We start from the raw sequence: 26444 nt of genomic DNA, 5'->3' as shown, positions 1-26444 counted from the left end.
CTGGTGTCTGAATCGTCTCCTTGGGGCTCTGCATCTCTTATGTCCCTCAGACATTCCCTTTTCTCTTTGTCCCTTTTTGAAGACATTCCTGAGGGTTTAGGAGATTCTGGGGTCTTCGCAGAGTCCTCCTGCAAACAGGGCACTCTCATTTGCTTTGCTCCCCTCCTTAACCTTACTGTGTTCTGTGCATTCACAAATGCCTGGACTGGATGGCCCTTTTAAGACCATTTAAAGTCACATAATATCTATAAACTTCCCCTCCCCAACCCTATCAGATAAGAGCAGATCTTGGCACTGGAAAGATATTTTCTCAGAAAAGCATTCAGTCAACACTTTGATGATCCTTGTCTTCCTGAGGATGTGATTGCTGAGACCAAAAAATCACTTTTCTGGCAAATATGATCCCTCCCCAGCTTGGCAAATGAATCTTATGGGTCTCCCTATTCACCCCTCCCCAGTGCAGGATTACTGGGTTTTGAGTTCTGGTTTCACTACTAAAAAACAGAAATTTTAAAAAGCTTTACAGCCAGAATCAAGATTATGAACATAGAGCTGGAAAAGGCCTTAAAGGCCATCTATTCCAACCTCTTACTTTTAATAGTTGAGGAAGTTAGGGCCGAAAGGGTTAAGTAATTTGCCCAAGATTGCATGGATAGTAAATGACAGAAGTGGACTTTGAACCCTGGGCCTGTAGATTCAAAATACTATTTTTTCATGTACCACACTGTCTCTCAGGGACCTTAGAAATAACAAAGTATCTCTCTCCATATTTTACAAAATGAAGAAACCAGCCAGATGGTCATGAGCAAACCACTTTCTCCCTCTGAGCCTCAGTTTCCTCATCTATAAAGTGGGACCGGACATTAAGCAGAATTTTTGTGAATGTCAAGCCAAATGGTATAGAAATGTGTATAGAAATCAATTGGTAAGCCCTAAAGCAGGATACAAACATTTCTGCAGCTCTCCAGCTTTCCCTAGACTGTTGTGGATTAGAAAGGGTTAATCAGGTATGGCCCAAATGTTTAATTGCAAAATGTCAGAATCCCTTTGGCATTTGATCTGTGTGTTGTTGTTTTTTTAAATAATCCTCAGCTCCATTTCCGATACACTCCTTGCCAGAACTGTAGCTGGGAAATGGTAGAATTTTTTAAAAAATAAAATTTTATGGGCGGTTAGTGCCTGGGAATGAAATGTTGTCTGGCATCTCAAAAATACATATACATGTACTGCAAAGCAGCCAAGATGCTAATTTCTTCTCAGCAGTCATATTTCATTAGGAAAAAAAAATCTACAGTCTTCCATGTATTTTGGCCTAGGGAGATACCCGATTATAACAACTGTGCTTTCTACACTGTGTGGGGTGAGTTGAAAGGGCGGGAGACCCAGAGGCGCTCAGAGAGAGATCGTGTGTCTGATCATGAGTCTGACTTTTGGCTCATCATCTTTGAATTCTTATTAGTTGAATCACTTTTTTTGACATGAGAATTGGTTGTTGTAATCTTTTATTTGATGAGAAAAATTACCTCCCATGATTTAATAATCACCCTGTCGTCTAGGGAGCAGCTCTGGCCAAAGGCAAGGCCCATTATATGAAAAAATTGAGAATTTCAGGTTCTGAATTCTTTAGAGAATGCTCTGCAATCCTTGGTAGGGTAGTTTCCCTTTCGGGGCATTGGAGCTTTACTGTACACTCTTTTGAGACATATTACAGATGAGATCTGTTCATCTTCCCAAGTCTAACCAAGAAGGTAAAGTTTCCATAGTGCAGAAGAAGAAGCTGAGGCTAGAGAAAGAAAGGGAAAGGGTCCCTTGTCGATAGTCTCATAAAACCAGGAAGAGAAGTGGGACTGTGACCCAAACATCCTGCCTCTTGGCCACGTGCACAGGTCTGAGATGGTACAAGGGAGCCTCAAGTTGGGGAAGGTAGTTGGAAATGCTTTCAATCAACACAACAGTCATATACAATGTTTACTGTATTCTAGGAGCTAATCTAGTTGCTAGGAACACTAAGATAGATACTATACAGGCTCTCCTCTCTAATGGGACTGGTGATCTAAGGATAGAAGGAGGACAAATACCACTAATAGCTTTGATATGAGGGAGAAGGGGATCATTTCACAGAGAGGTCCTGGTGAAGTGCTCTGAGAGTAGAAGGAGGAAGAGAAAATTTTCACCCTGGGAGGGCAGGGAAGGTGTAAGAGAGCAGAGAGGGTCCAAGAGAATTCATGCTGAAGATTGCACCAAAATAGAGCTTTGGAAGAAGGGAGGCTTTCCTTCAGAGTTGAGAAAATTGGAGATAGCAAGGGAGTCTACTACAGCCATGGGGGATGGTGGGAACAAAAGAAGGCAGAGGAGGAGATAGAGTTGTCCAGCTTGTCTGAGATATAGACTGCATAAAAGGAGGTTGTATGAGTTTGAGGGAGCAAGTTTGAGCCAGAATGTAGTGAAGGTCTTGAATGTGGATCAAAAGATTTTAATAAATAGTGGAGATGCACTGGAGATTTCTGAGGGGAGGAGTAATAGGATCATATTGGTTCCTTAGAAACATTACATGATTAACTACATGAAAGACGTACTGGAAGAGGGATAATCTACAGAGACAAGGAGACTAGGTCAGAAGATATTAAATGATCCAGTTTAAAAGCGATGCAGGCCCAGACTTGTGTTGATACAGTAGGAGTGGGAAGAAAAGACTGGATATGAATGATTTTAGAGAGGTAGAAACAACAGTACTTGACAGCAGTGGATCTATGAGTAAGAGAGACAGACAGACAGACACAGAGAGACAGAGTCAGACAGAGAGAGAAGTGACTCCTGGATTAAGCACTTTGGTGCAGGGGAAATGATGGTGCCTTTAAATGAAGTAGATGTTAGGTAAGGGAATGAATTCGAAGAATTGAGGTCAGTAGGGACAGAATCAATCAGTCAATCAACAAATGTTTATTAAATTAGCACAGTCAGGAACAGTGCTAAATGCTGGGGGCAAATAGAAAAAAAATGAAACAATCTGTGCTTTCAAGGAACTTCTGTATAATATCAGAACATAGAAGGTTTGAGCTGTAAGAGACTTTAAAGAGAATCTAGCTAAAGCCCTTACTTTTACCTCCTCTCAAAAACTAGAGAATAGAAATGACTTTTTGTGCATCCACAGATGCACATATGTAAGATTAGAACCCAGGTCTCTTAGCTCATTTGACAAGTAGTTATACTTTACTGCAGCCGCTTCAAGAATTGAAGGCAAGAAATATGAATGGGATAAAAGGAGAACTGCATCTAAGGTTTAACTGGCCTAGGGAACTCCTTTCAGTGGGGATCAGCATCTTCTCTCCAGTTTTGAATCTTGAGAGAACTGCCTGGAGCAGTGAGATCAAGTCATTTATTCAGGGTCACACGACCAGTTGGTGTCGGGGTCAGCATCCAGATCCTCCTGGCTTGGGGGCTGCTTCTCCATTCCCTATGCTAGGTTGCTTCTGAAGGGAAAGAAAATGAATTGGTGACTTTTTCATCTGAATTTTGTAAGCACGATAATCTTGCTATTTTCCTAAATTCAGCTCAGTGTCTCACAATGAAACTCTTTTTCCCCTCTATATTCAAGAATCATTCCCCAGCAACCAAAAACATTTCTCTCCCAAACAAACTGAAAAAAATCCTCACACGTCACAAAAGGTCCTTCTTACAAACCCATTTATGTTAAACTCCTTCTGACTATTTAGAGGGGCAATTACATTTTCACTGGCCCCTAATTTGTTATTTCACTGAGGCTCAAAGCAGTACAAATTTACCTCTAGTCAATTAGCTTTCTAAACTCACAGCCCTTTATAAGAGGTCAGAAGAAAAACAGATTGCAACAGAGTGGGGTTTTGAAGGTAGGGACTCTCCATTTCTGTACTTTGGAGCTGATGGGTAAATCCATGTCTTAGGTTTTACAATCTGGAGACCAGACTGCTGAAGGCAACAGATGGGGACCAGTCTTTCATTTTTGCTTGGGCAGCAGAAAAAAGGATACAAGAGCAGGGTGGGATGGAGCAAAGGCAATAAATAGCCCCAGAGAAGTTCTTCAGGAAAAAATGAGGAGGAAAAGGGAAAGATCACTGAAATTGGAAAGAAGTTCTCTGATTGACCCATGTTTAGAAAGGCCAGTCCTAGGCAGGCAAAGGACATTCCAAAGGCCAACATCTGTTTTAGCCACAACTTGATGGGACCCAGAGACAGAGCAGGCAGTGAGAAGTGTCCTTCTGCCCTTTAGAAGGACGTGGCAAGGAAGCTGAAGATGACGACGTCAGCACTCGCACAGAGATGTGGGCTGACTTTCCAAATACAATGGGCCACTGTCAGAAAGGCACCTCTGTGGACTACACCAGCTGCCCACTCTCTGTGGGTCCTACTCCATTTGCAGAGAAAGCACATAAGATGTGGTTCCAAGAACCAAGAAACATGGCCCACTAAGGGGCCCAAAAAGTCACTCTGGGAACTTGGAAGAAATAGAATTGTGCCCTAGAAATGGAAGAGACCTTAAAGAACTTCGTGGCCAAGCCCTTCAGTGGGCAGAGGGGTAGGATAAGACCCAGGAAGTGTGGCTGAGGGCAGTGGGTTGCAGAGTCAGGTCTAGCATTTTTAATGCCTAGGTCCCTTCCACTGAACCATTTGCCTGTAGATGTCCCTGTCAGATGACTCCCAGATCTAGATCTCCAACCTTTTCCAGTCCCAAATCTCATAACTGCCACTGAGCACCTCTCCTAGATGTCTGATAGGCACCTGTACTTCAACATATCCAAAACAAAATTCTTCCCCCTAAATTTATCCTGCAGAAAGCATCGCATGCTCCCTCACACCCAAGTTCACAACTTTAGATTTAAAAATCCCACCATTATTTATTATTTCCTCAACTCCCCCACATTCAATCAGATGCCAGATCTTGCTGTTTTTACCACCACAATATCTGACATCTATATGATTATGATGCTCACCAAAGTTTGTGGGTCCTCCTGACCTCTCTCCTGGACTATTATAGTACCTCCTCTCCTTCCAGGAGCTCCCTCCTCCAATTCCTTCTTAATTCAACTGCCACAACCTTCTTCCTAAAGCAGAGATATCTAACCATATCAATTCCCTACTCAAAAATCTTAGTGACTCTGTATTATTTCTAGGATAAATCGATTAACTATGTGCCAGCATCTGAGATATAAAGAACACCATTCTAAGCATTGAAGATACAAAGAAAGAGGCAAAGGCGACAGCCAGCAAAAATATTCAATCAGGAGATGTTTGAAGAAGAGTATGAAAGCCGGTGTCATTCCATCTCAGAGTATGTGGGTGGGAGTAAGGTGTGAGAAGTCTGGAAAGGTAAAGGAGCCAGATTATGGATGGCTTTAAAAGTCAGACTGCGAATTTTATATTTGTTCCTAGAGATAATATGGAGTCACTAGAATTATTGAATAGAGGAGTGATATGGTCAGATTTGCACCTTAGAAAGATCAGTTTGACAGTTGAACGGACTATGGACTGCAGTAAGGAGAGAATAGATTAGAAGGCTTTTGCAATAGTCCAGATGTGAAATGATAATGACTTGTATCAGGCAGTTATGAGATTGCATCAGAGTAGAGAAGGGAAGTTTATGGGGAATGTTATAAAGGTAGAAATGACAGAGCTTGGCAACTGATTGGATGTAGGGGAGAATAAAGAGTCAAGGCTGCTACCTCGTTTGTGAGCCTGGGTAACTGGAAGGATGGTGGTTGGATAGTAATAGAAAGAAGAAAGGGGGAAAGATTTTTTTGTACATTTTGAGTTTAAGTTGTCTTCTGAACATCCAGTTCAAGATGTCTAATGATAGTTGGGGGTGTGAGGCTGGAAGTTGGGAAAGAAATTAGGGTTGGACAAGCAGATCTGTGAATCATCTGCATTAAAAAATTGAAATCATGGAAGTTGATAAGATCACCGTGCAAAACAGTGTAGAGAGAGAGCAAAGAGTTTAGGACAGAGTCATGGGAAACCCCCAAAGATTTTTAAGCCTTGCATTTGAAGTCCTTCACCATCTGTCCCAGCCTTGTCATTTTACAGATGGGCAAACTGAGACTTGGAGAGGGAAAGAGAAACATCTGCTTCCAAGAGCACAGAATAAGTTTATCTTTGACTAAACCTCATAGGCATGTAAGGTTTTTGAGTTAATGAAGTCCTAGCAAATACGGAATCTTATTTGAGCCTCACAGTAGTCCCATGAGGGCAACAGGAGGACATATTTTTATGATCATTTGAAATAGATGCTTAGTGAGCTGAAGTACTTGTTTCAGAGCAAGCAGTTAATCCCAACATAGCTAAGAATCTACAAATAAGTCTGACCCCGAAGCCATGGTTGTTTCCACTATCACTAGATCCTTATGGTATATAATGTAGGAAGCCCAGAGGCATTGATCTGACTCTCCTAGATTCTTTTTAAGCTTCCTATGGCTTTCACTCTGTGATGCTGATGTATTTATATTACACCCAGTCCTTCAATTCCGTATCTTTCCAGAACCATGACCAGATTAGCTTGCTGATCTTCTGGCACTATGTTCTGATACCTGCCTGTACTTAGGCTCCATGCTGGGCAGGCCAACTGTCCTTCTTAAAGAAGGCCAGACCTGAAGACACCTCATGGAGCCTCTCTGCTAAAAGCCACCTGCAGGATCTGGCGGCTTAGGGAGGTCTCATCCCTTAGTCTCAGCCAAGTCAACCAGGAGACATTTTCATGTCACCATCATTGCAAAAGTTCTGTTGCCATGCATTTCAGAACAAAAGCCTGAAATCCAGAGTTAAGAGATGTGGGAGAAGCCAATTTATAGTATTTTATCAATTTAAAAATTCATATACATCAGAACCTTGGACTTATAATTCCTCTCCACCCCACTATCCTGTTGGACTCAGTGCAACGGCAATTATATTTCTTTTAAAAACTTAAGAAAGTGAGGAATGACTTTCTAACTATGCCAGCTAGTGACCTGAGCATTCCAATTCACATTGCACCTCCGGGCCTGTGCTTTCCTCTTAAGCTGCTCCTCTAGGTTTTTGTTCTTTCCTGGACTCCCAGGAGCAGGAGTTGGGTGGTGGTTGTTTGTCCTTTGTTCTCAAAAAGGATCATGATATGCAAGGGAACTGAATGTAAATGAAGGAGGCTGGGCAGGGTTACCTGCCTCACCTTTCCCTCCGGAGTCATCTGAGTCCAGTGGCCAAATATAGATCAGGAGATGTCCCTGAGATAATGGGAGAACTTGGCCTTTTAAACTAAGGTCTTCCACAGGTCTGTCTGAAAGTGCCCCCATTCAGTGATTAGGATTAGGTAGCAATGGAGGCAAAGAACCTCATCTTTCACCTAATCCAAAAAAATCTTAATAAATAAGTAAATGAATGAATGGGAGGGAAAGATTCTCAGGATTTCTGGCCAAAACAGAAATGACTATTATTTACAGTCAATCTGAGTCAATCAGGACCCAAACAATGATCAACTAGGGCTTGGCCTAAGACCTATTGGTGGCCAATTAGAATTAGACTGGTTTTGGTTTAAGGCCTGATCCTTAAGAAAAAAATCTAGCCAGTAAACCCCAAGATATCTTGGAAAGGTTCAGAGGTATGTGAAGGATGTAGAAGGCCCTTATCCAAAATGATTACTCAGAGATCACTCAGTAGAAGGCAGAAAAATTGTTTATTGAAAACTTCCGGAGGATGAGCCATCCCATCATGAGATAAGAAAGAGAAAGCTCGCAGTAGGAGGGCTAAAGAAGTAGTAAAGATGCATAATTTTTATACAAGAAATTACATCACAAGTAAGAGAACATTGAGAAGGGGAGGGGGAGGCATCTAATTGATTGTTGCTATTTGGAGAGATTGGAATGGAAGGTTTCAGGGAAATCTCCTGATTTCTAGGAAACAGAAAGTCAGGCCTTCAGACTTAATCAAGCAGACAGTGGTCCAGCTAATAGACTAAATATCGATAAATGTCAAATACTAATATATGTCATCAGCTCAGGTTAAGTAAATATGTTTCTAACTGGCCAAGGCTCAAGTAAATATGAGCCTGCACATGTTATTCAGGTCATAGGGGAAACACAGAAATAATAAAATACAGAAAAAGAATTCATACATTCCTGTAAGTTCTTTACCTTATCTCTCTATGCCCCACAGGTACAAAAGAAAAAAAATACTTTTAAGAGCATCTGTAGATAAGAGGGAGGGAAGGAAGCCCCCTCAGTCCCAACTAACCAAGATACCCAGAAACATTAAGGAATTAGTTATTTTTTTCATAGGCTTTTCAGAAAAGTAGAGTATGTGATAAAATGGAGTGAGGGGGTAGGGAAAACCTGTTGGATTTCCCATTGGGTTTGTCTCATTTCTTTCTTGGTTTGGATTTTCACTTTAGGGTCCAGAAGGAAAACCAGGCAAACAAGGCGAGAAGGGACGAACCGGACCTAAGGTAGTTTGTCACCTCTTTCTCCATCTCTTATTGGTTTTCCCCTCATTCTTAAAACATAAGGGAATTACCCTTTATATCCCTTTTATTCTTATAGGGTGCCAAGGGCTACCAAGGGCATCTTGGTGAGATGGGTGTTCCAGGAGAGGCCGGGCCAGCTGGCAACCAAGGCCCAAAAGGATCCCGAGGGACCCTGGGACCAACGGTGAGAATGGCCTAACTGCCCAGGGGAACTATGACTTCAGAGCATCCTGGGGCATGGGAGGTCTAGGAGGGCCAATGAATAAGTAAAGAGGGAAGAGATTCATTTGTAAGAACCATTTGTGCTCAAGTCATTTGGGGAATGATTTAGGGTATAAATGCAGCTGGTTCCTCTGGCACTAATATCAATATCTCATGCAGCTGTTAGCAGAACAGCTGAGAGTGTTTCATGGTGACATCTCTTTCAGAGCTCTCTAGTCGATCCCAAGCATTGGGATGCGTGCAGCCATCTGTAAGAAACTGATCTTTTAGCCTAGAGGATGCTGCCATGGTCTGGAGATTCCTCTGAGAGAGACCCAAGCTCACGAGTCTTTGGGAGCCCACATTACTTGAACCTTATTATTCTACCCAAAGATCTAAGAGCCAGATGGAAGATGGGTTAGGATTTCCTTCTATTTTTTATTGAACAGAGCAGGGAAAATCCAGGACCCCACCAGTGCAGAGGACAGAAGAGGGATAGAAACTGTGGGCACACTAGTGTCTGCAACAAGAATCAAGAGAAAAGTCAGTGAAAGAATAAATAAGGACTAGCTCTGTCTGTATTTCAATGAGGAGCAGGGATACCTGCTATATTGACTTTTACAGTTTCCTGTAACTTGGTAACTCTCTTCTTTTGTTGTTAATAGCTTAAATCCTATCTAGTCCCTTGTAGTCATTACCCATAAAAAAAACTTTAGGAGGAAAAAAAAACAAACAAATAAATTGGAAAAGAGGTTTTTTGTTTCTTTGAGAATCTGCAGAGAGCTCAGCTGCAACTTGTTTCTTGGAGCCCTTGAGTAAGAAGAAAACGGGTACAAGTGTGGGGATTAGGGATGTCAGGAAACAGGATTATGGGTACAAAAAAATCCCCAAGAGAGAAGAATATGAGATTGTAGGGACTCAAAGGTGTCTTTAAAGGTTCTTAATTGGCAGGAGATTTCACAGTTCATCACTATCTAGAGGAAATCTGTAAGACTTAGCCTTCTCCATTACACAAAACAATCCAGATTTGTTAAATCCCATGTTATGTTTTGTCTCCTGTCAGAAGTTCTTTTGGGAAATGGATTAAAAATAGTTCAGTCAGTTCTTGCCAATAGATTTGGAAATGGGTTCAAAGCATTTAGATCCTGTGTGGAAAATTTAGATCATGGGATCATGGAACTAAAAGTGGAAAAGAGCTCAGAGTCCATCTGGTCAAACCCCCTTATTTTACAGACAAGGAAACTGGGGCTCTTACCCAGGTTATCTACCTCCAGAGAAGCTGCTTCCACAGGGAAATTTTGCTGAGACTTAGGTCATCTGAATCTCCTCTGGGCTAGTACCATAATAGCAATAATGATAGTAATTGATGTTTTTGAAGTATTTAAAAGATTGCAGATTGCTTTATTTGCATCATCTATCCACACAACAACTATAGGAGGAAAATGCTAGGTATTATCACCCCTGATTTTACAGATGAGGGAATTGAAGTTCAGAAAGGTTAACGGACTTTCCCATGGTTACACAGCTAGCAAGTGTCAGAGGTGGGAATCAGATGTGGATCTTCCTGATTTTAAGTCCAGAATTCCATCCACTGTATCATATTGGGTAGGACTCTCTCTGAGAGGGTTAGTAATAAGGGAGAGCTTGCTCAGGGATCTAGGTCTGGGTTTCTTGACTTTCCTAGTGGAGCCCTAGTTTAAGAGGTTAATAAGAAGCAAACAGAGGTCAGCAGAGATTGGTTGGCTCTGCGGCTAGCTCTTTGATTCAATCACTATCTGACTGAAGCATTAGTTTTATGATCACCAAAAAGTCCAAGACAGCTCTGCCATTTGTCTGGCTTCTGGGAAAGCACAGCTCCCCAGCCAGGGCCTTTCTTTGCAGGTACCACCCAGTAATAAGGGGTATCCTATTTTTTCTTTTCTCTGACTCCTTCCGTAGGGTGCTCCAGGAAGAATGGGAGCTCAAGGAGAACCTGGATTGCCTGGTTATGATGTAAGATAACATTTAATTTTTTTAAAAGACCCTTGTTTTTCCTTTCCTTGAAAACTCTGCCCTGCTCCCTAGACGTGTATTGTATGTTATCTTGCACTTAACAGAAGGGGAGGAAGAGACGATAAAAGGGGAAAGGAAGGCCCCTTTGTATAAACTGTGCAAACACTGGTTCCTAGCACAATTCATGGAACAGTGACTGCTTGGCAAATATAGCACCCACTTACTACATGGGGTCGAAGGTACTGCATCCAGTGTTGGAGAAAAGAGAAAAATAGGAGGGAAGGGAAGGAGAGGAGTGATAAACAAAGTATCACATAGATACAGAAGAGGAAGAAAGGAAAACTGGGACAGAGAAGGGAGAGGAAAACTAAGTAGAGAAAGGAGAAAAAAGAAAAATCAGAGGAGAGGAGAGAAGTGAAATGGGCACAGAAGAAGGAAACGTAGAGGTGAAAGGGCGGGGAGCAGAGATGCTAGTGATGTCATCACAGTAGGGTTTTCAGAAGCATTGTAGCCAAAGCTGTTTGATGCACAAAATGGGAGGTGGGTCCTTTGTTTTCTCTCCAGAGTTGGGGCATAGGTTTAGCACTAGATTAAACAGTTTGAAGACATTGCCTTCCCATCCAGCATGTATTCCACCTGAGTTATCAGCTAATGCTCAGCTTCCCAGAGTGCTTATTACTTTGGCTTTAGAGTACGTAGCAAAGACTAGTTCTAAGATGTCCCTTGTGGTGAATAATCTGGCACTGATGATGGAAGTCACTGAAAACTTAGTCAAAGAGGCATGGAACCTTCCTGCTAATCACCTAGCGTGACCCTCTCATTTTTACAGCTGGGGAAACTGAGACCTAGAGAATAGAAGTCTTTCCAAAAGCCAAACAAAGAAGGGAAGGTAGTGCTAGGATCTGTTCTGACTTCTCTCACTCTCTCTTTAGCTTCCCTGGCTTCCTTAATTTTGGATGCCTTGGATACGGGCACTTACACTGTATTCTGCTTCTTGCAGGGACATAAAGGACTATCAGGACCCATTGGACCTCCCGGGCCAAAAGGCGAGAAGGTAAGGGAGTCCTCAGAGTCTGGAGAGAACTATAGGAAAGCCAAACCAGATTACTGACAGTGAAGTCAGCATCTCAGGTGCAGTCCCCTCGGCTGCTAGGTGAAGGAAAGCATCAAGCTTACCCTGTCCATATTCCTGGCAAAGATTGTGGCATGGGGGCAGAACACCATGAGGCCCCTTGGATGACTGGGTTTGGAGAAGCATGTGGGGAAGTGGAAAGAGACTTAGATGCAGATTCGGAGGCTCTGGGTAGGAGTCCTTGCTAAACCTCAGGTTCCTCAGATGTAAAATGGGGATAATAGGACTTGAACCAGGATATTGCCCTTCCAGTGCACCCCAAGTACCTCAGAAAGTACCTCAAATCTTATCTTAGACATTTACAAGCTGTGTGAACCTGGGCAAGTCACTCAATCGCTCTAAACTTCAGTTTCCTCTCCTGTAAAATGAAGCTAGAGTCAGTGACCATTTCAGCAATAATCCCAGGATGCTATGACCCCCTCAAACCTTGGGTCTTTCCCCCTGCCCAGCATCTGAACCCTGCTATGTGTGCCCCTCCATTTGACTGACCTCCTCAAGAACAAGACTGTTGCAGTTTTCTGTTTGTATCCCCTGGATGTGACCCAATACTTATTAGCACATAGTTGTTATACATTTTTCACTTATTCATCCAAATGATATACACATTACTTTGAAAGCCTTAAAGCATCATAAGTAGCCATTACAAGCACAGTGTGAGGATAAAGAGATGACCTTAGTGTTAGAAAGACCCGACTTCGAATCCTTCCTTTTCTACATATAAGTTGGGTCACCATGGGCGGGTCACTCCCCTCCCTCCACCCCGGCTGTAGGTTGCAGATATGTTACTGCTCTGCATCAGTGGAAGGAGATGTCCCCATTCAGAATTCCCTGTGTCAATGTAGTCTTGGTTCTGTACTCTTCTCGCCCTCCAAAATTAATTATCATTATCTTATAATGTGGACAAGATAGTCCATCAACAGATAGTGTCAGGCAGGGAGAAGAGTAGGAAAGAGGAAGAGCCATACAAGTTAGCCAGTGTGACTTGGAAAGGGGTCCTAAGACCCTCCCCCTGTGAGTCAGGCCTGGGAGCTACAAGGCTCCCAGCGGCCCACCGCCCCTGGGCTCTGGGCTCACTGTCAGGTCCGGGAGCCACAGGGTTCCCAGCAGCCCACTGCCCCTGGGCTCTGGGCTCATTAAGGCAAAGCAATAAGATTCTGCAATGATCTAATGTTAGAGTTGGAAAGAGACCTTCGAATGGTCTGGTCTAACCTTTTATTTAACAAATGAGGAAATAAGACCCAGATGAGGAGAATGGCATGTCCTAAGTCACATTGTAACAGGGACAGAACCAGCTGAGAACAGGAGTCTTTTAGTTCAGTGTCCTACCCTGTCTCTCATATTGAAGGAATTCTCCATAGTTTGCACTCTCTCTTCTTCCCCTCCCCCTTTGGCACTGAAGCCAGAATGATTCAGAGGAATCATCCGACCTCTATGTATCCTTTTTTCCCTTCTTTCCCTCATTCTGTCTTCTCTTCCTTGGAACTTGTTAAGAATTTTGCTGACTCAGCCTTTCTAACCAATTCAAGCTGGCCGGGTGAGTCACACAACCCCAGCTTCCTGTCAAGCACCAGCCCCTTCCCCAGCCCAGCTGGCTGGGACCATCCCCGAACTGTGTTCAGAACTGGGCCCTGAGCCCTGGCAAGCTCCGGACTGCAGAAACCAGTGAAAGTGGAATCGGTTACATTGAGTCTTTGTACCTATGGTGCTCTTGGTTGTTCCTGACATGGCTGTGGGTATTGACGTAGAGCCAGCGTGGAAGAGGTTAACAACTCCCCTTTCAGTGATTCCCAACGATCTTGGCTATATGAAAAATTTAAATCTGTGTTCTGTATCTCAAGCCATTTGTGTCTCAGAAGAGTGTCATCTTTGGTCGGGAGTCAAGCGAGATCTAGATTTCTGGTCCAGCTCTGCTACTGAATCACTGGAAGTCAATTTTTTTTCCTCTTAGACTCAGTTTCTTCCCTTTAAAAAGAGGAATCCCCCAGTTGGGGAAAAAGCCTCCCTCAACATTACTCATGCAGCATTCCCAGGCTTTGGACAAAGGCTCCAACTTTTGGCTTTGCCCATGGGAACTTTTGTGGTGAAGGAGTAGGCAGGAGGCTATGCTAAGATGTAGGAACAATCAGCAGTTAAGACGATCCGTGGAGTTCTTATTACTCAGAAGGTCGGCCCCTCTTAAAATCTTTTCTTAAGGAGCTAAGAGCATGGCAGTTGAGAGCCATGAGTTGAGTTACTACATGGGGTCGAAGGTACTGCATCCAGTTTTGGAGAAAAGAGAAAAATAGGAGGGAAGGGAAGGAAAGGAGTGATAGACAAAGTATCACATAGATACAGAAGAGGAAGAAAGGAAAACTGGGGCAGAGAAGGGAGAGGAAAACTAAGTAGAGAAAGGAGAAAAAAGAAAAATCAGAGGAGAGAAGAGAAGTGAAATGGGCACAGAAGAAGGGAACGTAGAGGTGAAAGGGGGGGGGGGGGAGCAGAGATGCTAGTGATGTCATCACAGTAGGGTTTTCAGAAGCATTGTAGCCAAAGCTGTTTGATGCACAAAATGGGAGGTGGGTCCTTTGTTGTTTCTCCAGAATCGGGGCATAGGTAGGGAGATCTGGCTTGCCTTTCCTCCCTCATTTTACAGATGGGGAAAGTGAGAATCAGAAGGAAGACTCTGTTCCACAGACTTCCCTCAAGACCAGGGCGCTCCAATCTCAGGTCCTGGGGCTAGAGATGAGTACCCAGAGGTAGTATAGGAAGGTCATCTGACTTGTTCAGGGTCACCTAACAAATCAGGGCTTCTCTAGACCATTGGACCTCCTGCATCATTTCTTGCTCTTAGCCATGAAGCCTCCCTCTCTGTAGTCGAGCCACCAAGTGATGTTTAGAATAGGCAGTTGGTAATCTTAACACTAGCCAGAGCAGGCTCAGTCAGGTCCTAGAAACAGAAATCTGTGACCTTCTCCACAGAAGCCCCACTGGACATCAGAAAAACTTAGCTTGTAGGCCCTGACCCTGAACCTCATTGATAAGAAAACATGAATTAACTGTGGGGAAAGGCAGCTGGTCACAAGCGCCGGTGAGAGTCAGACTTTTTCTCTATCACAGGCTTCAAACTCCTGTGAAAAGGAAGGACCTGTGAGACAGTCAGAGGTCGTCAGAGCTGGGAGGGGCCTGGAACACAGAATGTCAGGGTGAGAAGGACCTAGAACACGGCATGTCAGGGTGAGAGGGGCCTAGAACATGGCATGTCAGGGCTAAGAGGAGCCTTAAAACACGGGCTGTCAGGACTGAGAAGGACCTTGGAACACAGAATGTTAGGGGACTGGGAGAGGCCTTAGAACACAGAATGTCAGAGCTGAGAGGGAACTTAGAACACAGAATGTCAGGGATAAGAGGAACCTTAAAACCCAGAATTTCAGGACTAGGAAAGGTCTTAGAATGTGGAATGTCAGGGCTGAGAGGGACCTTGGAAAATGGAATGTCAAAGCTAAAAGGAACCCTAAAACACAGAGTGTCAGGGCCGGAAGGGGCCTTAATGCTCTAGGCAGCAGATGTTCAAACTTCTCTTCTTACACTCCTATCCTTCCATCCTCCTCGATTGACAACCCTTAGGTCTTCCTTAACACTAACCCTTTACAACCAGTCAGTCACGGAGTCTCATCACTCCCTCCTCTGCATCTCTTGCACACATCTGTCCCTCTTCTCTCTCTTCACATGACCACCAGACATTGAATTCTTTTTTGATACTTACAGTGTCTGTGATTTTGAGCAAGTCAGAAGCATTTCTATGAACCTTACTTTTGTCCTTTGTAAAATGAGCAAGTTGAACCAGAATTTTAAGTCTATCAAGGTATCAATGCCATCTTTCAGCTGAACTTTTGAAATAGTTTCCTGATTCTCTTCTCTGCTCCCAATCTCACCATTCTCCAGTTTGTTCTTCACACAACTACCAAAATTGTCACTTCTCTGCTCAAAAACCTCCAGAGGTCCCTCGTCTCCTTGAGATAAAATCCAGACTTTCCAGCCTTCATTTTAGGCCCTTCTCAATCTGGCTCCAGCCTGCCTTTGCACATTTATTTCACGTGACTCCCCTTCAGAAGCTGAATTCCAGCCAAGTTGGACTATGTGCGCTCCGTGAGCTCAGCATTCCACCTCCTGCCTGGATGCCTTTGCTTGCCTTGCCTGCTTTGAGGCTCAGATCTGACGCTACTTCCTTGGAGGAGCCTTTCCTCATCTCCCCAGTCAGAAGCGCTCCCTCCCTCCTCCTACAGCCTTGCATCCACTTGTTTCTTGACAGAATGTTAGTTCCTGGAGGGCAGAAGCTGCTTGTATTTGTGCATCCTCGGCCTGGCTTAGATCCTCAGCCCATTTTCTCTCCCTGCTAGAAAGAATTCTCAGGGATGAAACATTCCCCACCTACCCCACCAGTGAAGATGGGCAGCTGCTCTAAGATTGCTAGCTATAGGGAGACTCCCAGGGCCTTGAGAAATTAAATAACTTGCCCAGCTGATACAGCCAGTAGACAAAAGGTCAGAATTGAAGCCATCTTCCTGACTTCAAGGCTTGCTTTCATCCACTAAAGATACTCTGCCTCTTTTGAACACAGTAGGTACATAATAATTTTTAGTTGAAGTGTTGTTGAGTAGAATATTAGAGCTAGAGTAGATTTTAAAACAGAATGTTTGAGCTAGCAAGGACTTATTAGAAATCTCCTAAAGCAACTCTTAATTTTATAAATGAGGAAATTAGGGTAGAAAAATGGTTTTGCCTGGTAGTTAGAGTCAGGAAGACCTTGATTCAAATCTACTTCAGATACTACTTGTTGCATGACTCTGAATAAGTCACTTAACTGCTTTGTGTCTCACTTTCCTCAATTGTTTAAAAAAAAGAGGGAGTTGGATTAATGGCCTCTAAAGTCCCCTCCAACTCTAAAGCTGTCATCCTGTGACATGACTTGCCCAGTGTCACAAGTTTATCAATGTCTACTATTTTCTGCCACCACCTTCCCCTCTAAAAGGTCTCTCTCTCCTTTTTGTTCCTTCCATCCCTAAGGCAATTTGCCTTCTATATCCACCCTGACCTTGATGAATTCTTGCAGCTCAGAAAACTGCTACTTTGCAGTAGTTATATTTAGGGGTAAAAGAACCATCCTCTCTTTATTCTTATCCCCTCTTCCTCTCATTTCTCCCTCCTTCTACTCTTGGCTTTTCTCTGCCTGCCTGGGGACACAGGACAATGTTGCTAAGAACCCTGAGGAATTTTGGCCAGAACAGGCCTGAGGGAGTAAATTACAGTGACCGGGGTGAGTAGCGAATGCATTCCTCTTTCTTAACAAAGTGAGAGAGAAGAAAGGGGGATGGCTGCCAGGGGAAAAAAAAGATTCAAAGTATTTAAGGGAAACCAGAGCATCTATGGATGAAGCTCCAGCCTTCTTCCTTACTATCCAGCACTGATTTGTCTATAGAATTCTTCTCTTCCTAGGCTTAATTTTTTTCTCATTGGGGGCTTATTCTTGTCAGATAGGAATCTGAGACACTGATGATTTTCTCATTGGCAGGAGAAGGAGCAAGGGCTGGATGCAGGCTGCTTCTATTATCCCATAGGGTGGGAATCCCCTGGAGAGGCTGAAGGGCTCAGACACCCGCACTTTGGCAGCTGCCCTTACCAGCCAGATGGGAACCTTTAAAATATATATAAACTGGTATATCTCACTATAGGCTACAGGCCAACAGCAACAAGTCAGCTTGATCCCTATTGCATTTTTTTCATTTCCATCTTAGTGTGTTTACTCCTTAGCCGTCTCTCCTTGGCTTAGTTGACTGTTAGAGAAGTGGGAGGGAGCTGGGTAGCCTACAATAATGTGGCAGCTTGGTGGAATTTGACCCCTAAAGAAAGAATGGAGATCTTTACTGATCAGCAGGGAACTCATCTCTAGTACCACCACTAAGATGAGCCCTTAGTGCCAAAATGGTGCCCTAGTCTCATAGGAAGTACTGCTTTCTTTGAGTACCCTGGTATCCCAGTCAACCACAAAGCAAATTCCAAATCAGGACTGGCCTTGGGGAGCTAGAAATATTGGATCTAAAGTCTCTTGGCTCAAAACTAACAACAGAGTCAAGGTCAAAAGCAGAATAGTTCAATGTACTTGAGCAGGAAGGAAAGCTGACTCAAGGACCCCAGAGGCATGAGACTTCTGGAAATTAAACAGACATTCTATACAACAACCATTTCCTAAGCACTTACTGTGTGCAAGGTATTGGGGGTACAATATAAAAATAAAATTGGCTCTCCCCTCAAGGAATTTATAATCTATTCCAGGGTTTATTAACCACTTTGACTCCTTTGGTGAAGCCTCAGGGCTCCTCATAATGATGGCTTAAAATGCATAAAATAAAAAAACCCCACAGCATTATAAAAGAAACTAATTATGTTAAATACAACTATCAAAATAGTTTTTAGAAAATAAGTTCATGTTCAAAAAGTTATCAAACTGTGCATACCCTTTGATCCAGCAGTGTTACTACTGGGCTTATATCCCAAAGAAATCTTAAAGAAGGGAAAGGGACCTGTATGTGTAAGAATGTTCGTGGCAGCCCTTTTTGTAGTGGCTAGAAACTGAGTAGATGCTCCTCGGTTAGAGAATGGGTGAATAAATTGTGGTATATGAATGTTATAGAATATTATTGTTCATTAAGAAATGACCAACAGGATGATTTCAGAAAGGCCTGGAGAGACTTACACGAACTGATGCTGAGTGAAATGAGCAGGACCAGGAGATCATTATATACTTCAACAACAAGACTATATGATGATCAATTCTGATGGACATGGCCTTCTTCAACAATGAGAAGGAACCAAATCAATTCCAATAGAGCAGTAATGAATTGAACCAGCTACACCCAACGAAAGAACTCTGGGAGATGACTAAGAACCATTACATAGAATTCCCAATCCCTCTATTTTTGTCTGTCTGCATTTTTGATTTCCTTCACAGGCTAATTGTACACTATTTCAAAGTCCAATTCTTTTTGTACAACAAAATAACAGTTTGGTCATGTATACTTATTTTGTATTTAATTTATACTTTAACATATTTAACATGTATTGGTCAACCTAGCATCAGGGGAAGGGGATAGGGGAAAGGAGGGGAAAAATTGGAACAAAAGGTTTGGCAATTGTCAATGCTGTAAAATTACCCATGCATATAACTTGTAAATAAAAAGCTATTTAAAAAAATAAGTTCATGGACCCCAAGTTAAGAACTTCCATTCTAATGCAAAGATACCCTTCCCCCAAGAAAGACTTTCAGCCTTAGAAAAGAGCAGAAGGCAAAAGTTCTCATAGCTTGCAAGGACAGATTTAGAACTGAAAAAGAACCTTAAAGGTTATCAAGTCCAAATGCTTCATTTTACAGATATGGAAACTGAAGCACGGGGAAACTGTAGTTAGACATAGTAGACATGTAGACATAGTAAAAAGCTGCGCTAGAGTCAATGGAAATACTTATTTGATGGTTCAGCTCTTTATATACAGAAAGAGCATTGAACTAGAAGTCAATACTCTAGCTCAGAACTTGTATGCCTAGTAGATACATAATGATGATTTATTTATTTTAATTAAGTTAGGAGAGGTGGGCTTGAATCTTAGTTTTGCCACTAAGTAATGTTTGACTCCAGAAAAGCTATTTCCTCTCTCACTTTCCTTTTCTGTAAAATCAAAGGGTTAGACTAGATCAGTTGTTTTCAAAATGTGGTCTTGGGACCTCTAGAGGTCCCCAAGACCTTTTCAGAGGGTCTTCCAGGTCAAAGCTATTTTTAATAATACTAAGAGATTGTCATTTCTAATATAAGAAGTTTTAATAGAAATAACCCATATGACAAAAGCTCTTTGGGGAGTTTCCAATAACTTTTAAGAGGTCTTGAGACCAAAATGTTTAAGAACCATTGAACTAAATCATTTCAAGGGACGCTAACAGTCCTCACATTGTGTGACCCTGGGCCAGAAGACCCTTGATTCAGGCCCAAGTTTTTAGAAGACTGAAGCCAATAGTTGTCCATAATGGACATGATTCTTGGCCATTTAACAGGCCTAGAATTCTGAGAGAGGTTGAGGATCAAGGGACCTGAGGCACAGACACCCAATACATAATCCAGACCAACAGAATTTCAAGCAGTTAGTTTAATTTGATAAATGTTGATCAACAATCACTAGAAGGACCACATTTGTTAACAGGGTCAATTGATGCAAAATTTAAAAAAATTTTTTTTGGTAATTTTACTATAATTTACTGTCATCTCTCCTATCTGTGAAAATATATTTTAAACACAAACATTTCAAGCAGATGCTATAATTTTGTTTTGAAATATAAATTTTCATCCTCCTATCTCTAGTATATGCAAATGTGGGTCAGTTGACAACCTGATCTTCTGAGTTGTTCTTAAATTCTTGCTTTTCTAGTTTAAGCATCTGCTCTGTTCAGGGTGTCTGTGGAGTCTTCCAGACTCACTTATCTTCCCTTTCCTCATCATCCTTGATCTCCCTGTATCTCCTCAGAGCACCAGGAGAGAATGATTCCCATATCACAGGCATGGTTCCCTCCCCACAGAGCTGTTTCCATCTTGGAGCCCCAGGTGGCCTCCTTAGAGCCAGTTTTCAGATGGCACGGCCTGTAGGCTTCCTGATGAGCTCTGTGGGAAGTGCTTCCTAATGCCCAGCTCTTTGTTCACAGGGAGAACAGGGTGATGATGGGAAGATTGAGGGCCCTCCAGGGCCTCCTGGAGATCGGGTAAGTCTCTCCCTTCCCTTTCCCCATCTCCCAATCTCGTAGCATTAATTCCTCTAAGGCAGATGTAGTTATGGAGGAATAGTCGTCTGACTTTGGTTGAAAAAGATCTTGTATTTCCTGTCCCCCGGCCCGATTTTTGCTCCTTTTTCCATGGAAGGTACTGCAAGTGTGACTCAGGCCATGGTGAGACAAGGAAAGTGGTTATGGTTAGGGTTTGGAGATAGTCATGGATCCAAACCTACTTGCCTATCCTGTGCTAAGCCCAGTAATTCCCCTAATTAGTTAATGGTGGCCACTCAGTTTCTGTTGCTTGTGACATTCAGGGTCCAGTGGGTGATCGTGGAGACCGAGGGGAGCCTGGAGATCCTGGATACCCTGTGAGTATCAATGGTTCCAATCTGTGCAAAAGTCATGATTTGAGGGGAGGGAAAAGGACCTCCTTTCAGGCCAAAGACTGTTTCCCCTACCCATTTGTCAGAAGCAAACTGAGGTGAGGCAGTACCTCCGGGGCGGGGGGGGGGGCGGGGAATAGCTCAATAGGGTTGGTCAAGAAGCCAACCTGAACTAGTCAGGACAAAAGGGAATCCAGCATGCCCATTCTTCTCTGCACATCTGTATTCCAGGGCCAGGAGGGTTTTGAAGGAAGCAGAGGAAAAGCTGGTCAGCAAGGCTTACCGGTAAGTGAAACATTTTAAGTGTCTTCTTCTCTCAAATGAGAATTATGCATTAAAATGCTCAAGACCTCTTTTTGTCTTGAAGCAACCATTCCACAGCTTCTCCTCTTCAAAACTTTAAAAAAGACATTCTAGAATTCTAGACTCATTGGCTTTCAGCACTGGGACCTGGCAAAGAAGAAACAGGGGATGATGACATCCAAGGTATCTCTACCATTGCCTTCCAGTGATCTTCAGGATGGCTCCATATCCTTGCCCATTCCCTGAGTAGGGACTCCAAGAACTTCCCTGACCATCTGTCTGACATAAGAACTATTCCCCCAATTGGTCCATCATCCCTGAGGAAAAATTCCAGAACAAATTTTTGTTATTTTGTTTTGGTTTCCAGGGACATCCTGGACCCCGGGGACGACCAGGACCCAAAGGATCAAAGGGTGAAGAGGTGAGTCCCCAGGACCAGTGTCACCCCTTACTCTTATCCTAAAACCAGATAAATCACAATTATAAAATATGAGGTAATCCTTAGATCCTAGAATTCTAGAACCTAGAATGTTAACTTTGAATTAGAAGGGATTTAGAAAGATAAAATGGTAAAGGTGGGAGGATCATTAGAATGTTATCCTTTTAGAGAATCTCAGAATATAGAATCTTAAAACTAAAGTATAGAGGGAAACTATTGTGTGGAGTAGCAAGAAAGCAAATGATGAGGCTTTATAAATATCAGGGGAAAGAAGGAAAGGAGAAAGAGAAAGATGAATGCAGAATCCAGAAAATAGCAAGGAAAGATAAGAAGGTTTTTTAAAATGAGCAATGCAAAAAAACAAAAAAAAAAAAAAAAAAAAAAAAACCAGAAGAAAATAATAGAATTGTAAAGACAAGAAATCTCTTCAAGAAAATTAGAGATATCAAGGGAACATTTCATGCAAAAATGGGTATGTGATAAAAATGGCGTTATTTAACAGAAGTAGAAGAAATTAAGAAGAGATGGCAAAAATACACAGAAGAACTATACAAGAAAAATCTTAACATTATTGATAACTATTAACTACAATATTGTGGTTACTGATCTAGAACCAGACATCCAGGAGAATGAAGTCAAGTGGCCCACAGAATATGTTGCTAGACTAGTGGTAGTGATGAAATTCCAGCTGAGCTATTTAAAATCCTGAAAGATGATGTTGTTAAAATGCTTCACTCGATATGCCAGAAAATTTGGAAAGCTCAACAGTGGCCACTGGTTTGGAAAAGATCAGTTTACTTCCCAATTTTAAAGGACAATGCCAAGGAATGTTCAAATTACTGAACAATTGTGTTCATTTTACATGCTATCAAGGTTATGCTTAAGGTTCTGCAAGCTAGGCTTGAGCAATATGTGAACCGGGAATTACCAGGAAAGCCCGCTGGATTTCAAAGAGGCAGACAATTGTTGGCAATTGCCAACATTAGCTGGATTATGGAGAAAGTAAGGATTCCAGAAAGACATTTACTTAACTCCACTAAAGCTTTTGCCTTTATAGATCAACACAATGTGGTAAGTCCTCAAACAGATGGGAATTTCAGATCATCTTACTTGTCTCCTAAGGAACTTATTATGTGGGTCAAGAAGCAACAGTTAGAACAAAACATGGGACAGTTGGTTGATTTAAGATTGGAAAAGGACAACATCTTGTTTATTTAATTTATATACAGAGGACATCATGCTAAATGCCAGGCTGAATGAAGCAAAAATCAGGGGGAAAAAAAGATTGCTGGGAAAAAAATGACAACAATTTCAGGCAGAAGATACCATTCCAATGGCAGAAAGTAAAAAAGATTTTGGCAACTGGTCCCATCATTTCCTGGCAAATAGAAGAAGAAGAAATGGAAGCAGTGTGGGATTTTTATATTCTTGGGCTCAAAGATCTCGTAGACAATAACTGTAGCCATGAAGTGCTTATTCCTTGGGAAAAAAAGCTAAAGCAAATCTAGGCAGCATTCTAAAAGACCTTGCTGACAAAGCTTTGTCCATGTTAGACCAAAATACTGGTCATTCCAGTATAGCTGTGGAAATTAGACAATAAGAAAAGTTGAGCGCCACAGAATCGATATTTTTGAATTGTGATGCTAGAGATGACTTTTGAGAATCCCTTGGATAGCAAGGAGATCAAATCAGTCAATACTTCAATAAATGAGAAAATGAGACAATTAGAAAAGAACCTGATAGGAAAGATTGAAGTCAAAAAAAACAAAGGGATGGCAGAGGATAAGATGGATGGAAAGTATCATGGAAGTAAGCACAAGCATTTGGAAAAATTTGGGAGATAGTGAAGGGTTACCAAGTCAGATGTGCTGTTATCCCTGGAGTTAAGAAAAGTCTACCACAAATGAATGACTGGACAACTACACTTGGTGTAGAGAACAGTTAGTCCATCCCTTTCATTTGGCTAATGATGAACCTTAAGCCCAGAGAAAAAGGACTTGCTTAAAGTCACATATAAAGCTGGGAGCAGAGTTGGGACTAACTGCTAAGTCTCCTGTGCTTTTTGCTGCCTGCTCACCCCATAACATCTTCTCTAGATTTCTTGGATCAGGGGAAAGAGATGATGAGCATCAGCCATCCTTCTTACCTGGCTCAGCTAGCTTTTTGGTCCTTAGGAGCTCTTGGTCAGCACAACAGAATTGTTGGCTCAGCTTGGCAGGTGTGAGTGAAAGCAGGGGAAAGGAAAAAGAGGAGGCAAAGCAAAAGGAGAAATGGGGCAAGGAAAGAAAGAGAAGGAAGGATAAAGAGGGATGAGAACAGAAATGGGAGGGGGAGAAAGAGAAGACCCAGAGATGATATAAGTGGAAAGAATCAATGTGGAATTATTTAAGCATCTACTGTGCGTCTGCCAATGTACAAGGAGTAACAGTATAAACAATGAAACAATGTACTTGGGAGAAGCTTTCATTCTAATGAAGGTAATAGGAAGTGCATATAAAAATATATACAGTATAAAGTGACCAAATACATATATATTACAGACAAAAGTACATGAAGTAGCTAAATACAGGGGGGATTGGGAAGCAAGTTTGTAACCCATAACTGTGGTCCCCTGCTCTTGAGGAATATACTAATTTAATAAGTATGACTTGGGTTCAGATCAAAAGCCTTCCTCTGCTGCCATCTCCTGGTCTTAGAGCTCCTCTCTCTGGTCTTCCCAAAATTCCTCCAGCTGCTGTCAAAATCAATCGTTTATTAAATAGCCACTGTGTACCAAATGCCTAAAGGGAGTGAAAGGAGCTGCTGTGAATTTTCTGGCCCAGGAAGTCTCAGGGGGCTCACAGGTCCTCCATATTTGCTGGTATCCCTCATCTGCCCTGTATCCTACAAATGGAATCTCTATCTCTGACTTTGAGGCTCTTCTTGCTCATGGATTCTGTAAGACAAGGTATGAGTCAATAGCAAGAAGAAGATCCCACTGTCCAAACAGACCACATGGTTCTTGGGAGTGTGGGGGTAATACTGGCCAAGGCACAGGGATTTTTGTGATCAAGTTGCTATGAAGCACATGCTTTGGCAATTTTTAAATCCTATAAGAGCGTGAAATTATTCTGAGAGACAAAAACAGAAGAGTGATAGAAAGTACTGGGCTTGGAGTTAGTGAGTTCATATCCCTGCTTCTTGACCTGTTGATTTATGTGCTCTTAGACAAGTTCCTTCCCTTCTCTGGATTTCAGTTTCCTCATTAGTAAAATGAAAGAACTAAATGATCACTGAAATTCCTCCCCTTGAATCCACTTAGTCAGCTGCCTAAATTTGCACCAGACCTTCTGCTTTTTCAGAGCATAGTCCCAGCCAAGACCTCATGTTGTTATTACTGATAATAATAGTAGTAACAACAATAGTTAGCAATTATCTCATACTTTAAGGTCAACAAAATGCTTTAGATAGGTTATTTCATCTGAAGGCAGAATTGTAACTCAGGTCTTGTGGATTCCCAAGACCAGAGCTATACCTGCTGTGCCACATAGCTGCTTTAATAAAATGAAGGGATTGTATGAGCCGAACTCTGAGTTCCCTTCCAGCTCTGATCTATAATCCTGCATCCATAAATAATCTTTGTAAGATAGAAACAGTTACTTTTACTTAGCCCCATTTTACAGATGCAAAAACTAAGTGGGGAATTATTGATTTTACCTAATTCATACAATGTGTAGACAGCAGGGAAAAACTCTTCCAGTCGCAGTGCATAAGATCAAATTACAGTTCTGCTGCTTAACTTCTGTGGAACTTTGAGCCAATTCCTTAGCTGCTCTGGGCCTCAGTTTCTCTATATGTAAAAATCTGTTAGGGTGAACTCAGTGGCCTCTAAGGTTTTATTCTACTCCAGAACTTATGATGGTAAGAATTAATGGCAGAGTCAGAAAGATTCCCTGGGTCTCACTCTGGGTCTCACCAGAATATTTTCACTACGGGCAAGATAAAGGTATTTCAGGGTTGATGGAACAAGGAGATAGATACTTATCATTAATAAGAAATAAGTCCATAATTCAAGGAACCATGATTTTCTAAGATGGATACTCCCTCCACTAATGCAGATTGCAGCCCCTCTGTGACTTTGGAAATAGTGGTCAGGAGAGGAAGACTGATTCTCAGATGACAGCTATATTGTCTGTAACTGCATCCATCCTCAAAATCTTTACAGGGTGGTGGTGGTAGCAGTTGGTGGTGATAGTAGCAGTTGTAGTAGTAGTAGGAATAGAAGTAGTAATAGTAGCAATAGCATTAGTAGTAATAGCAGTAATAGAAGTAGTAATAGTAGCAATAGCAGTAGTAGTAGTAGTAATAGTAATAGTAATAATAGTAGTAGTAGTAGTAACAGCAGTAGTAATAACAATAGTAGTAGTAATAGCAGTAGTAATAGTAGTGGTAGTAATAGCAGTAATAGTAGTAGTGGTAGTAATAACGGTGGTAGTAGTAGTAGTAATACCAGTAGTAATAGTAATAGTAGTAATAGCATTAATAATAGTAGTAGTAATAATAGTAGCAGTAATAACAATAGTAGTAGTAATAGTAATAGTAGTAATAATAGTAGTAGTAATAGCAGTAGTAGTAATAATAGTGATAATAGTAGTAGTAGAATAGTAGTAGTAGTAGCAGTAGTAGTAATAACAATAGTAGTAGTAATAGCAGCAGCAGTGAGCAGTAGTAGTGGTAGTTGTTATTGTTTTTTGGTGGTTTCAATCATG

General features: G+C 42.0%; 1 protein-coding gene across 2 annotated transcripts in view; it reads left to right on the top strand.

Moving 5' to 3' along the window:
* Nucleotides 1-26444, top strand: part of COL27A1 (collagen type XXVII alpha 1 chain) — a 241862-nt gene that overhangs the window by 192334 nt on the left and 23084 nt on the right. For both annotated transcript variants that reach the window (XM_031954623.1, XM_023494250.2), the window contains exons 38-45: nt 8390-8443; nt 8538-8645; nt 10601-10654; nt 11655-11708; nt 20506-20562; nt 20886-20939; nt 21186-21239; nt 21625-21678. In XM_031954623.1, coding sequence (XP_031810483.1) covers nt 8390-8443; nt 8538-8645; nt 10601-10654; nt 11655-11708; nt 20506-20562; nt 20886-20939; nt 21186-21239; nt 21625-21678 — 489 coding nt within the window. The remainder of the gene's footprint in view (nt 1-8389; nt 8444-8537; nt 8646-10600; nt 10655-11654; nt 11709-20505; nt 20563-20885; nt 20940-21185; nt 21240-21624; nt 21679-26444) is intronic.

The sequence above is a fragment of the Sarcophilus harrisii genome, chromosome 2 (assembly GCF_902635505.1).
Source record: "Sarcophilus harrisii chromosome 2, mSarHar1.11, whole genome shotgun sequence".
In the NCBI taxonomy this organism is placed as follows: domain Eukaryota; kingdom Metazoa; phylum Chordata; class Mammalia; order Dasyuromorphia; family Dasyuridae; genus Sarcophilus; species Sarcophilus harrisii.
The sequence above is the reverse complement of the archived record's forward strand: the minus strand, read 5'-3'. Positions and strand labels throughout refer to the sequence as shown.